We start from the raw sequence: 14,228 nt of genomic DNA, 5'->3' as shown, positions 1-14,228 counted from the left end.
TAGAATAAAAACACATATAGAACAACAAAACAAAACCCACAGCAAACAGGTTACTCTAATACTTGAATTAAATCTTACAGTGAAAAAAGGCCACACTGACTCTCTACCTCCTCCTCAAAGCAAGTGCTGAGATAGGATAGCTGTCTGATATCCCCAGTGACTGTTGCTCTCTGGTGACACTACGAACAGAGCTGAAGGAACGAGTGTCTAGAAGCGGAAGCCCTTTACAAAACACGAACGCTTTGGGGCAGGAAGATGTAACTCAAACAAACTTCAGCACAAAAATTATGTCCACACTTACACAGTAAGCACTTCTACACAAAGACTTAAAGGATATCTTAGCAAACAGACATAATAAGGAACTCTGTTAAGCTTCCTTGGACAAAGCAATGAGTACTGCCTGCCACCAGTGGACTTCACAGAGGAATTTTCTCAAGACTTTTTCAGCAAGACCTGACCTCAGGCTTACAAAGTAAAAAGAGTGGAAGGAAATCACTGAAAAGAAAGATTTTTGCCCCCTTTCCAATAGCTGAATTGTCAGTTGTCATTTTCAGTGAAAATTGTGGAAATGAAGAGCACTTTGGGTGAGAATTGAACCAAATCCAAGTTAGTAAATACTCACTGTAATTTGGTACATCTTCATCAGAGTCCTTGGAAGGACCAGTTTCTGATAAGCCTTTTTTTTCACATTCAGTGGTTAAGATGCTGGGTTGGGTTTCTCTTGGTTCTTCAGTTTCCTCCTCTAAAGCTGCTATCATATCTTTGTAAGCCTTCCTGGCTTCTGTTGTCAGTTGCACCATTCTATGAAAATGGTCCTATGGAAATACAAAATACAAGCAGAGCATAAATCACACAGATTTAACATCTCCATGAAAGTCTGTAACAAGTATTCTTCATCCAGAACATCTATGTTTACAAAGAGAAGTTGAACAGCTAAGTAGATATGAAAGCCAAACCATCTTTAAAACCACCAATTCTACTGAAAAAATATTTTTGAAACAGATCTCTAGGTGGAGAGGGTGTCAGGAAGAGATGGTCAAACTACTTTTTTGAACAATGGTGAGGGTTGTATTTCTAAAATCAATCACATAAGGCACTGACCTGGGATAAAGAGACTAAGTACACAAAAGCAAAACCTTGAAGTCAGAGTACAAAAGAAAGCTAAACAGAAAAGAAGAAAAAAAAGAAAAAGAGCCTACTTATTTCAGCTTACCTGAGCCCCATCATAGCTAAAAATTCCCACCACACTCACAGGCACTGCTTTGTTCACACAGCGGCCTAAGGACTTGCGATTAAGGGCAAAAACAAAGGGAATATTCTGTTCACAAGCAGTGTCAATAATGTTGTGTAGAGTTTCATCCAATCCACCTGGAGCAGACAACAGAATTAGCAATGAATTACAGTGTTTAGGTGGATTATAACTAAAGGGCTGGTACTGTATAAAGATGACAGAAAACAACCTAACATTAAGGGTTTATTTTGAAATCACAAGAGTTTATAGGAAAAAAATACATGGATCCCAATACTACATGAGATCTCAATTTTTAAAGGGAAAACTTTTGTTCTTAATTCTTCATTAGCAACATCCTTTAACTGCTACTATTCTGTGTTTTATGTGTAATATAGTCTAAACTAGTATTAAAAACACAGCTGCTAAGAAATTATTTAACAGTTAATAGAAAATAATGACAATAATTAAAATAAATAATTTTTAAAAACTATCACCAACAACTTCTTATCATTCTGTGGCCTATAAGAGACTGGTACAGCTGCTTTTCTTGTAGCTGGCATAAGTAATTTTTGACTCTTCTCATCTGTGACAGTGCAAGCTGTTGTGCAGCTGCACTGCAAATCAATAACTAAACAGATCCTAGTTTCAGATAACTTTCCCCACCCAAGGAATGTCTTGACTCAGCTGGTAACGTCAGATGCACAGCATTAAACAATCTGAAGGAAGAATCTTTGTTTGACTGTGTTTCAAGGACTACTCAGGCAAGTTCCTCCAACAGCAATAACACTGCTGCCAGTATACTGAGTCTGCCTTTTTTTAAACATTTCTTTTATAAATAAAACAAAAGAACAGAACAAAATAAAAACACACCAAAAAAATCCAACCAACAAAACTCACCTTTTGACTGAATCTTTTCACAGTTGGGAGAAATGATGACGCACTTCAGTTTTTTCAGCTTCAGATGTTTCAAAACTTCTCTAAGACCCATGACAAGCCTGCGTTTTATCTTGGCCTTTACTGGATCTTTCTGATACAAGCGATCTTGGAAACGAACCAGCTCTTTTAAAAGATCTGTCACACAACTGTCAACTTCTTTACTAAGTACCTGGCTGCAATAACTGAGAAAGAGAACAATTTTCATGTTAAAACCCATACAGTTACAAATATACAACATATGGGTATGCAGTATGTAAAATATAAACAGTTCTACCCCACGTCTTTGTCTTTTTTTCTGTGCTATACATAGGAAAACAAAAATTTCCTTACTTTTCAGTGGCTGAGAACTTAAGAGAAAAATGTTACTTGTAGTATCTAGCTCCCCACCATATATTATAATAAAAATACATAACAGATGTACAATAAACCTATTTATATACTTTGCACCAATAAATACATACTTATGTTTTCCTACTGAAGGATTTATCTTAAGGCATTTGTTTTATATAAATCAATGAGTAGCAGATTTGTTTCTTCATAAGGAAACACATACATGCATCTGTTTAAACAAAACTGAAAGTGTTTGCACATAACCCAAAGATCTTCCTTTTATTTCTCTTCCTAGACAAAACATGAAAATGTCATCTGCATCTACATTTTTTTGCATGTGCTCTGGCAGCAGAAAACCAAAGGACACACTGGAAATAATTAAAGTGTAGTCCTTTTCCTCTTACATATCAGGCTGGTATTCCATTTACTTAAAGTAAGGTACTTGAACAGTAGCTCCTTTTCCTTGTCAGCCTTTAATGGATTCATGATCCTCTTTCATTTGGGGAAGATACATTTTTGAAGTGAGAATTACTGCAATGTAGAAACTATACAGATATAATTTCTCTGTGTCATCTTAACAGAAAAATACGTGAAAGAAACCACATGGATTTTTCAGTCTGCACTGCAGCATTACACAAAATGCAGTGAAGTATCGCGCTTCAGAAATGCCACATAAATGATACTGTGGGAAAACAGATATTAATGCAATACTTACTCTCTGAAATTCCTGCTATGGATTTTTGGAAGGTTGGAGGTTGGCTGCTTTGAAGTCACACAAATTTCTGTAGATTCCTTGATCTCTGTGCTGCTCAGAATCCCTTCAGCAACTTGAGTTGCAGAAACAGCTACCACGTAAATAAAGAAATTTTATTGAAAAGAGAGACCAAAAATCATTGTGACAGTAACAACTTTGTCGAGTACTTCTTTAAGAGCTGTTACTTCAGTATTATAACAATCTGCATAGTAGGGGCACAAGTTGTACATTTTTTTTCTCTCAGTTTTCACTAATGTGTATCTTTTCAAACAGCCAGACAGAGAGAAGCAGGGACTCACATTCTGACAACAATAAATCCGAAAAGCGTAGAGGTGTGCAATAGTAATCAGGATCCAAATTACTCAACTACGTTGACTATCAGGTTTGGCACCCTGTGAACTGTAGGTAACTCACACTGAATCCTAGAAACAGTTTTTATTTGGCAGTATTTGGTGCACTTTTTTGAAAACACTAGGTGCACTCACTCTCAAATATCCATATACATACTGTATTACAGCATTCTCTTAAAAGATACCTGCTTGACTATCCTGTGCAAGGGTTTCAGCTTCAGTAATATTTTCTGCAGAGTGACAGTTAGTATCTCCATTTTTCAGCAGTGGCAGCTGTTCTAGCAGATGCTGCTGTTTTCGTTGTTCTCTTTCTTTGAGAATAATCTAAAAAAAACAACAAACCAAAACCTCAAAATCAATTCAATGTCACACAGGTAATAAAGCAGTTTCTCTTACCAAGAGTTTACATACACATCATTCATAAAGTTTAGCACTATCAAAGAAATCACAGACTCACAGAAACATTCTTTTCGGAAAAGACCCCCAGGATCATCAAGTCCAACTGTTATCCCTATTCTACAAAGTCCACCCTTAAACCACACCCTCAAGTGCCACATCTAAATGACTTTTAAACACATCCAGACTTGGTGACTCAATCACCAACCTGTGCAGTCCATTCCAAAGCCTGACCACTCTTACTGTGAAAAAAATGTTTCCTAATGTCCAGTCTAAATCTAGCTTGAGGCCACTCCCTCAGTATTTATCTGTGAGAAGAGACCAGCAGTAGCCCCTCCACAACATCCTTTCAGGTACTTGTAGACAGCTATTATTCAAAGACAGCTATTATGTGCAAAGACTTTGCACATAAAAAGAAAGGAATTTATTCTCTATATCTATGTAGAAAATTTTTCCCCTTGATTAACAGTGTCTGTGTGAAGAAAATAATTACTGGGATCAACTATAAGAGAAGAAATAAAGTTAAAACAAATTGCTTTGATGCAGAGAAATGTGTGAAAAGGCCTCCCTCTTCAACTGTCTTCTTCAGACCATCAAGTCATAGCAATTAAGCCAAATATCCAAGTACATAAGTATATAAATATACACACACAGTTACTCTTGCCCCCTTATTAAAAATCTTGAGTCTCTCTAAAAAATCACTGTCTTTGAATTTGCTGGTTGAAGAAAACCAGAAGAAATTACCATGGATAGCTAAGCTGTATGATACATGGAAGGGAGGGAAGAGAAGGAGCAGCAGGAACAGAAGTGTTGGATCCAAACATGCTACTGTAGGTGAAAGCAATAATACCTCCTGAAAGTTATCTTCATTCTCTGCTTTCACAGCTGCTAAAAAAATATTATATATGTGACCACCAGTTTTGCTTATCTACCCAAAATTTTTAATTAATTACACCACAGAACTGAAATGCAAAGGTAAATGTCTCCATTCAAATTTGTCAAAGATGAACAAAGAACTACAATAAGCTTCCTACCATGCTCAGAACACAGACTTTTACACAGACAAAGCAATCTTTGTCTTCTCAAGATAAGAGGATAAAATAGCTAGAAGACACACTAATTAGTATCACCTCCCAGAGGTTTCTGCATCTGTTGTTTACACTGCAGAGTTCTCAAGTTCAACTAAGCAGCACAAAATGACCACTGCACTATTCTTCACTAGATCAAGAAGTGACCTAGCAATGGAGTGCCATCTCAAAACCCTCCATACAGAAGACAGAACAAGAAGCAACATGAATAGGAAAGGAGGGAGGAAGATACAAGAGAAATCACTTTTTAAAAGTAAATTAAAAATACATATTAAATCATTCTACACTGACTTAACACTAGCTGCTGCAGAATCAGCTGAAGTTTGGGCTTCAAAGAGCACAGAAACATTAAATGTGACCCTGGTTGAAACCATTCTCCCCAATTCTGTAAAGCAGAATATCTTCTCCAAACCAATTAACATTTCCTTGGCTGCCCCCTGTACCAAGTGTTCACCAAAAGCATGAACACTCTTGTAATGACGCTACCTCAGGCAGCATTTGTACATGCTCCTTAGCAGCACTCTTCTCTTTTCCCTGCCCCCAGTCCTTTTTTTTAAACATGGAAATTCAAAATTAAGTTTAGGTAAGTGGACACTGAGATGCAGATCTCCAGACCAAAATATTTAACAGACTCACAAATTAACACCGAGGTGACATTATCCTGTATTGTACTATTTAAGGTTAAAAACATGAGCACCTTTTTCAGAGGTGTCGGTCTCTTTGCTTTAGGGACTTCTCTCTGTTTCCCTTTCTTTACCAAAGGAGCGCTGGAATCCAAAGGGTTATGCGGCATCTTTCCTTGGTTTAACCGGTGACTTTTTGTGGCTGCAGCAGGTTCTTTAGAAAGCAATGGCATGGCACCACCAACTGAGATAAAAAACAGTCTGCATCAAACAACTGCAACAAGCACCTAAACTAACATGCAGTGCAAGTTTAATGACTGAATTAAAACTAGTACCCACACTGTTTTGCTACTAAAGAGTAGGCAGTCCTATGTCTCACAAAGACACCCTCCCTAAAAGACTGGCATGTCTTTTACTTTCATTCTATAAGTAGAATCACAAGCTCTGTCTCCGAACTCTCAAAAGCATGACGTGGCAAAACACCGCACTCCAAGGTATGCGCAAGACCACACCACACTGTCTCCTCAGAAGACCTTCAGAAATATCCATGCTTCGTGGTAATAGCACTTTTTACTCCACAGATTTTGTACTGTATTAAGATAAATATTGAGCTGCAGTTATGTATGTACAAAAATTAAATTGAAAATAATTTGGGACAGTTATTCCTACCTACACCTTAATGCACTTGGATGAAGTTCATTTACAGATAGGGATGGGTAATGAGTAAAGTGAAGCTACAGCTAAGTCTCTTTTGCTTAACCAGCACAGTGCTTAGGAGATCTCTGCCTACATTTTGCAGAGAATTTAGAGCAGATACTTTAGATGACTTGTGAGGTTACTGAATCTGGACCTTAAAAACCACTCTGCTAGTTTGAAGCTAGCTAGAATGTTTTGGTGAGATTATAGGTGAGATTTGGTGAGAATGTTTGGTGAGATTATAGGCTGTGAAAGGAAAACAATGTCTGCTTCCCTCAGTCTCGCTAAGGGGTTTGGGAAGAGGAAAGGAAAACATTAGATAACACTCTCACCATTTTCTCACACTCTGCCTTGGGCTGCTGGCTGAGCAACATCTTACTCCCTAACCTCACCTTCCATTTGGCCTAACCCACTTTGCTTCATAACCTCTTGGCTGAACCTCTATTCTTCTTTAGGACTAGGGTAAGGTTGAGAGGGGCAGGGTGAAGGTGTAGGGGTGGTTGAGAGCCCCTCCTGGGGACTCAGGTTTCTGGGAGGGGAGTTGTGTTTCTGTATTACTTTTACCTTGTCTATTTCTGTATATAACTGTATATACTGTAAATATCTGCTTGTATACTGTGCTAGCTGTAAATAAATAGCTTCATTCATATTCCCAGATCTGGCTGAGTCTAGTCTGGGTATTTCTAAAGTGTGGTGGGGGTGGGGAACACCCAAACCATCACAACCACAAACTCTCAACCTGAAAACCACTCTCCCTTTCAATTAGCTATCAGGAGGAATTGCTGTATACTGTGAAAGTACTTTGTCAAACTTCAGTTACCTGCAATACAAACCAGGCCACACTAGTGAGTCAAAAAGGGATGATCTAAGTGTCAGTGGAATGAGCTTGACACCTTTGTGCCTTCAGCAACCCCTCTCCCCTAAAAAAACACCCAAAACTTCTAACTAGCTTGTCTTAAGCCATCTTCATTTACTGCTTCCAAAGTGCTTACACAATGATCCCCCAATACCACTGAATGTTGAAAAAAATCAATATAAAGCTGAGGTAACATCTGCCTTATACTTCCAGGATATGGACTTGATACATCAATTTGTTTTCTGCAGCAGATTCAGACATAAGCAATTAAATATCAGAAAACAGGTACTGTGACCCACACCTCTGTGCTCCACCAATCTATGCACTGTATAATTTTGGAGAAATAACACTGGTTGTTAGCATCTCAGCAGTGTTGATTTTGACTGCCTCAAATGAAAAAACATCAATTGCAGAAAAGGAATCTTCAAAAGCATCTTACAAGTCCTCTCAGAGAAGGAAAATCTCAGAGATGCTTGCTATTTTGAGATATCAAATATTGTGAGATGCATTCTCTCATTATTAGGTCTCTGAAATAGTCACAAAAAAATTCTTTAGTGAAATGAGAAAAAATTTACCATTATTAAATTCTAGCTAACATTGTTCTTCCTTTTGCAAAATACACTACAATAACACAGCCAATACTACAATTTGCCCACAATGAAAAGGGCATTGAGCTGTTTGTGTCTTCCCCCTGGTTATGCATCCAAAAGGTCTGGAAGATTTTCTCTATCACCAAGATCTAGCATTTTGTTAGCAGCAGTTATTCTGAAACTATCAGGCATGGCAGAATTCATCCTCTGGCTCGGTCTGATTGACTCTCATATAACCTTCCTGTTTGCAAAGAGGCTCTTTCTCTCAAGTTCAGCTCTAAGATTTCTAGTATCAAAGGAGCTTAATAAAGCCTTTGTTACAGCACAGCCTCTTCCTGTAGGTTCAGACCACAACAAAACACATGAACTTATGTAAATGCCAAAACCTCTGCAAACAGGAGTACTTTCATCAAAGGTAAATTTCAATCACCTCTCATGTTTCTACATAAGGTACTCTATTACAAATCATTGTCCTCAAGAATTTTCTTTCTTCAAGTCTCCTCCAAAGAACTCTGACTGTCATGCATTGTACCTTTTTTTTTTAAAGAACCTGTATTTTCTCCTCTGTATTGTGAACTGTACTCTTGCCTGTGTATTCAGACATCATTACAGATCAGAAATCAGGCCTCAGTCAACATTTAAATACTTAAAAACAATTGAAGTTGAAAGAAAGGGGATTTCACTGTAAGCAGTACCTGAAAGCACCACAGGCTTAGAAGACTGTTTTGACTTCTCTGTTTGCTGCTTCTGTTCCAAGACTGCCAGCATGTCACCTAAATCCAATTGGACAGGAATCTGACTCTTCTTACCACTGCTCCTGGGTGTTTCCTGAACAAGTGCAGTACCAATCAGCAATGCTCTCCATTTCAGAATATAAAGACTGTTACTGTGTATATAGCGTGTCACACACTCCTACATCTTCATCCACAATGCTCTCAATTTGATCCAATGGAAGTATTCTGATCTTTAAACATCCAGCAACTTCAATGTGAAAAACAAAAAATCTGAAACACTTCGAGTAACTCTTGAATAGCTACTGGAATGAAGTATAAAGTCTTTAATAAGGGAGGTGCTTCATGTCAGAATCCCACTCTAGTCAGACTGCCACCTATCTTTGAAAAAGAAATAAAAGACTTAACAAAATTGAAAGTTTTGTTAAAAGTACAGAAAAACTACTCTGACTCTTTCAGAGTATGTAATTGTAATATACATGTATCATTGTCTTCAATGTCTTATTAAAAAGAGAGGTCATCAGCATCACCATCCTTAAGCACCACCTCCTGAGCAGTAACCTTTCTGTTTGCTCTGAAGAGAAAGCAAATGCAGTGTCCTGCTCTTGGCACCATCTTTAATGATTCAGAAAGCAAAGATTACGAATGAATAGCCTAGTCAAAGACTATCAAAGGGCAAACTGGGAAGGCAAAACATGCTAAGGAAACAATTCAGATTTTCTACTTTTAGAAGTCTTATTCTAGTGCTATTCTGTTACAGTAGGGTTAAGAAATATTAGTGACCTCCTCCTGAGAATAGGGTCTCAACTTGTATCAGAGATATGCTAGAACCTACTAACCAACATGGAACTACTTGCTGACCCCACTGTTGCTCTGTGTTTCTCCTTCTTGCCTCAAGCTAGGTGGATCTCCTTGCCACGTTCTAATATCTAGCAGAACCATTTTTAAGTGGTTATCAGCTCCTTAAAATAATCAGTTTGGACTGGATTTATGTCATGATCAAATCAGACAGAGGAAAGAAATTCCTGATATCTGAAATTCATAGACATTAGAGAAAATTGAGTACTTCTAACTAAACACTGTATCTTGAAGTGGGGGGTCAGCAGTTGCTGCAGTGCTTTTAATCAAGACGATCTTGTAACTTACCAGAATATGAATGCCAAAGTACAAATAAAATAGCAGATAAGTTTGGGTTTAATCTTCTATTTAAATATGGTAACTTACTTTGCCATTTTGAGTTGTAAACATCTTTTCAAATACTGATTTGTTTACCTGAATTTTCTTTCTTGCTAATATAGAAGATGAAACTTGCTTCCCTGACAGTCCATCCACTTTAAGAGCTCCATCCAGTGTGGAAGAACGAGTATCCCAAGGCTCTTCGTGGAGACGGATCTTTGAAATTTAGAGACAAAAGGTGACAAGGAGGAAGGGAAACATTTGAAAGACACATGGAGATGGGTAAAGTGCAGATGGTATTAAATTCAAGTGGAACACAGACATTGGGATTGAGTGCATCCTCAGCAAGTTTGTGAGTGACATAGCTGGGTAGCACAGCTGACAGACTTCAGAGAAAGGATGCCATCCAGAGAAACTTTGACTAGCATGAGGAGTGGGCTTGCATTAATCTCATGAAGTTCAACAAGGTCAAGTGCAAGGTTTTGGACCTGGGCTGGGGCAGCACCCAGTATCACTACAGGCTGTAGAATGAACAGATTGAAGGCAGTCCTGCAGAGAAAGACTTTGGGATATTGGTGGTTGAAAAACTGGATGTGAGCCACAATTATGCGCTCGCAGTCCAGAAAGCTAGTTCTTCTGGGCTGTGTGGAAAAGTAGCATGGCCAGGAGACCAAGGGATGTGACTCTCCTCCCTACAGAATAGGTCCAGAGGAGATCCACAGAAATGATAAGAGGACTGGAACATCTCTTCTATGATAAAAGGCCAACAGAACTGGGATTATTCAGACTGAAGAAGAGAAGTCTTAAAGACCTAATGGTGTCCTTCTAAAAGTGTGATGACCATTTACTGGTTGCCATATACCAAGTGATGATTTCCTTATTCTTTTCAGATGTGGAAGAGAAAAAAAAAAATAAAATCAGCAGCTTCACCTCCAAATGTTTGTTACAGAGCAGTGGCTTAATCATGTCTCTACAACTTATGTAAGCTTGGAGAGGTTATGTCCCACTTACGCCTACAAATCTGAAAGGTTTCTGTCAATTGACATGCACTTCCTTTGTAACAAATTGGATCTGATCATTACAATGCCTTTCGCTGTTCACTCCTCCCTCTAACACAATTTAATGCCTCAAACAAAGCAAACAAAGGATTTGGTTCTTTGCATCCTGAGTTTAAAACCACAAAAAATCAGTGAAACAAAACCAAGGACAAAAAATTTCTAGCAGCAAAACTAGTTTCAAAAAAACTGAAACCTAGAATTTTACCTTTATTATTTATGCTATTTGCCTTGCAAGAGCAATCATATCTCCAGTCCTTGAGATACCCTGGATTCATTCCTATATGGAACAAATTTCTAACATCATCCTTGGGATTTATTTCACTTATGTTAGGAAAATAAGTGCAATCTTATATTTACAATTGACATTACACTCAAATTCTTAACCTTTACCCAGCTTGAGAACACAGTGTTACACTCTTCAGATGCCCTTGAAACTTGATTATATAAACGAACAACAAAGGCAAAAAATGAGTCTTAATATTAAATGCAAAATTAAACACTACTTGTAGGAAAATATAGCTACATAAACACAATTCATCTCAGCTAGCTTTCAGTCTCTACAACATTGGTGCCTATGTTAGAAGCTCAGAATTTAGGCAGCAATTAATTCAGAGACCAAAAAAAGTATCTCCTTTGACATGATGATAATCATCTACTGAATACACCAAATATCTTCACTGTCCACACAGGACTATAACTGATGATGTAGAAAAGGCTGAGGTCCTGAATGCCTTCTTCGCCTCAGTTTACAACAGTAAGGAGGGAGGAGGAGAAGAATGGCCTCTTGAACTGGGGGATGGGGTTGAGGAGCGGTGTGTTCCCCTGGGAATTCATGAGGAATTAGTTCAGGACCTGCTGAGCCATCTGGACACCCACAAGTCCATGGGACCAGATGGGATCCATCCCAGGGTGCTGAGAGAGCTGGCAGCTGAGCTGGCCAAGCCGCTCTCCATCATTTTCCAGCAGTCCTGGCTCACCGGAGAGGTCCCAGGAGACTGGAAAATGGCCAACGTGGTCCCCATCCACAAGAAGGGTCGGATGGAGGAACCTGGGAACTACAGACCCGTCAGCCTGACCTCAGTGCCAGGGAAACTGATGGAACAGGTTATCTTGGGGGTGATAAGAGCGCATCTAAGGGATGGCAAAGGGCTCAGGTCCAGCCAGTATGGGTTTAGGAAGGGCAGATCCTGCCTTTCTAACCTGATCTCCTTCTATGATCAGGTGACTCGCTTGGTGGATGTGGGGAGGCCTGTGGATGTGGTCTATCGGGACTTCAGCAAGGCCTTTGACACTGTCCCCCACAGCAAACTGCTGGCTAAGCTATCAGCCCATGGCTTGGATGGCAACACTGTGCTGGGTTAGGAACTGGCTGGAGGGCCGGACCCAGAGAGTGGTGGTGAATGGCACCTCATCCAGCTGGCGGCCAGTCACTAGTGGTGTCCCTCAGGGATCTGTGCTGGGCCCCATCCTCTTTAACATCTTCATAGATGATCTGGATGAGGGCATCGAGTCAGTCATCAGCAAGTTTGCAGATGACACCAAGCTGGGGGCAGATGTGACTGAGTTGGAAGGCAGAAGGGCTCTGCAGCGGGACCGTGACCGCCTGGACAGATGGGCAGAGTCCAATGGGATGGGGTTCAATAGCTCTAAGTGCAGGGTGCTGCACTTTGGCCACAACAACCCCATGCAGAGATACAGGCTGGGGTCGGAGTGGCTGGAGAGCAGCCAGACAGAGAGGGATCTGGGGGTGCTGATTGATACCCGCCTGAACATGAGCCAGCAGTGTGCCCAGGTGGCCAAGAGAGCCAGTGGCATCCTGGCCTGCATCAGGAATGGTGTGGTCAGCAGGAGCAGGGAGGTCATTCTGCCCCTGTACTCTGCACTGGTTAGACCACACCTTGAGTATTGTGTTCAGTTTTGGGCTCCCCAGTTTAAAAGGGATGTTGAGATGCTTGAGCATGTCCAGAGAAGGGCGACGAGGCTGGGGAGAGGCCTTGAGCACAGCCCTATGAGGAGAGGCTGAGGGATCTGGGATTGTTTAGCCTGGAGAAGAGGAGGCTCAGGGGTGACCTTATTGCTGTCTACAACTGCCTGAGGGGTGGTTGTGGCCAGGAGGAGGTTGCTCTCTTCTCTCAGGTGGCCAGCACCAGAACGAGAGGACACAGCCTTAGGCTGCGCCAGGGGAGATTTAGGCTTGAGGTGAGGAGAAAGTTCTTCACTGAGAGAGTCATTGGACACTGGAATGGGCTGCCCGGGGAGGTGGTGGAGTCGCCGTCCCTGGGGCACTTCAAGGCAAGGTTGGACGTGGCACTTGGTGCCATGGTCTAGCCTTGAGCTCTGTGGTAAAGGGTTGGACTTGATGATCTGTGAGGTCTCTTCCAACCCTGATGATACTATGATACTATGATAGGACCTAAAGGGATTGCTACAGACAGAACTCCACATCATAAGCATCTGCATTTAGTCAAAAGAATTCCATCTCTAGTCTCATCTAAAACTGACAGTCTTTTCCTGCTTATTTTCTTAACATTCACATAGTGTTGTAAGATTACTTACTTCAGAGTGCTTTCTAAAAGCAGGAGCAAATGATGATTTCTGAGATCCTGGTCGGTTTCTCTTATCAGAAGCAGCTGTCAGATCAGGAAACTCCTCAGCATCCTAAATACCAAAAATCAGATTATTTTAGTAAGAACTAGCAAGTCTACATTCTCAAAGTTAACTTTCTTACATTCAAACTACTTTCTCCCTGCTTATTAAACATTCCCTGTAATTTGTTTCACTGCAGAAAACCTCTGAAGCCAAGTGCAGGGCACCAACTACTCCACGGTGCTGACTGCATTGCACAGCACTGCAACGGTTAAGCTGCCTATACGGCAGCTGATTCCATTTGCAGATGAAAGGGCTTTCAAGAGAAAAAGGTCCAACAGCATCTCGTTACAGCTGTCTGCTGATACAAACAACCAGAAATAAAGGACTCTTGAAAGAGTGTTTTTCAGGTGATTTAACAGCCTTGAAAACAACTTTCCTCTTTTTCCAGTATAGTCTTCAGGTGTGCAATTCCCCCTTAAAATATGTGACTGATGAAGAACAAAAAGGGCAGGGAAGAGAGTAATAACTCTTGATTATAGTATGGAAATAGAGGGTTAAATTTCTCAACTGATTATGCATGTTTGGACACAGCAGTAAATTTCACTAACAGGGGGTATTTAATTCCAGATTAACTCAGTAGAGACAGGTTGAACCTTGCTTTACACTGGTCACCTTATATTCACTATGTCCATCATAATGATCTTGGTCCATCAGCTTGGTTTTCATTCACTTGTTTCTCCTTCCACTCTCTGAGAAACCACTAGTAAAAACACTAACAATTCTGCGGCCTGGAAGACTTTATGTAAACAGTCCAAGCTAGGAAG

General features: G+C 40.1%; 1 protein-coding gene across 1 annotated transcript in view; it reads right to left on the bottom strand.

The window, feature by feature from the left end:
* The window catches only part of SECISBP2 (SECIS binding protein 2), a 28,728-nt gene that overhangs the window by 1,473 nt on the left and 13,027 nt on the right, over positions 1–14,228 (bottom strand). The window contains exons 8-16 of the mRNA XM_064176351.1: positions 13,372–13,473; positions 9,854–9,973; positions 8,546–8,678; positions 5,783–5,952; positions 3,787–3,925; positions 3,213–3,342; positions 2,129–2,349; positions 1,214–1,368; positions 623–815 (exon numbers count right to left, since the gene is read on the bottom strand). Of these exons, the coding sequence (XP_064032421.1) occupies positions 623–815; positions 1,214–1,368; positions 2,129–2,349; positions 3,213–3,342; positions 3,787–3,925; positions 5,783–5,952; positions 8,546–8,678; positions 9,854–9,973; positions 13,372–13,473 (1,363 nt within the window). The remainder of the gene's footprint in view (positions 1–622; positions 816–1,213; positions 1,369–2,128; positions 2,350–3,212; positions 3,343–3,786; positions 3,926–5,782; positions 5,953–8,545; positions 8,679–9,853; positions 9,974–13,371; positions 13,474–14,228) is intronic.

This window comes from Pogoniulus pusillus, chromosome Z (assembly GCF_015220805.1).
Source record: "Pogoniulus pusillus isolate bPogPus1 chromosome Z, bPogPus1.pri, whole genome shotgun sequence".
NCBI lineage: Eukaryota > Metazoa > Chordata > Aves > Piciformes > Lybiidae > Pogoniulus > Pogoniulus pusillus.
The sequence above is the reverse complement of the archived record's forward strand: the minus strand, read 5'-3'. Positions and strand labels throughout refer to the sequence as shown.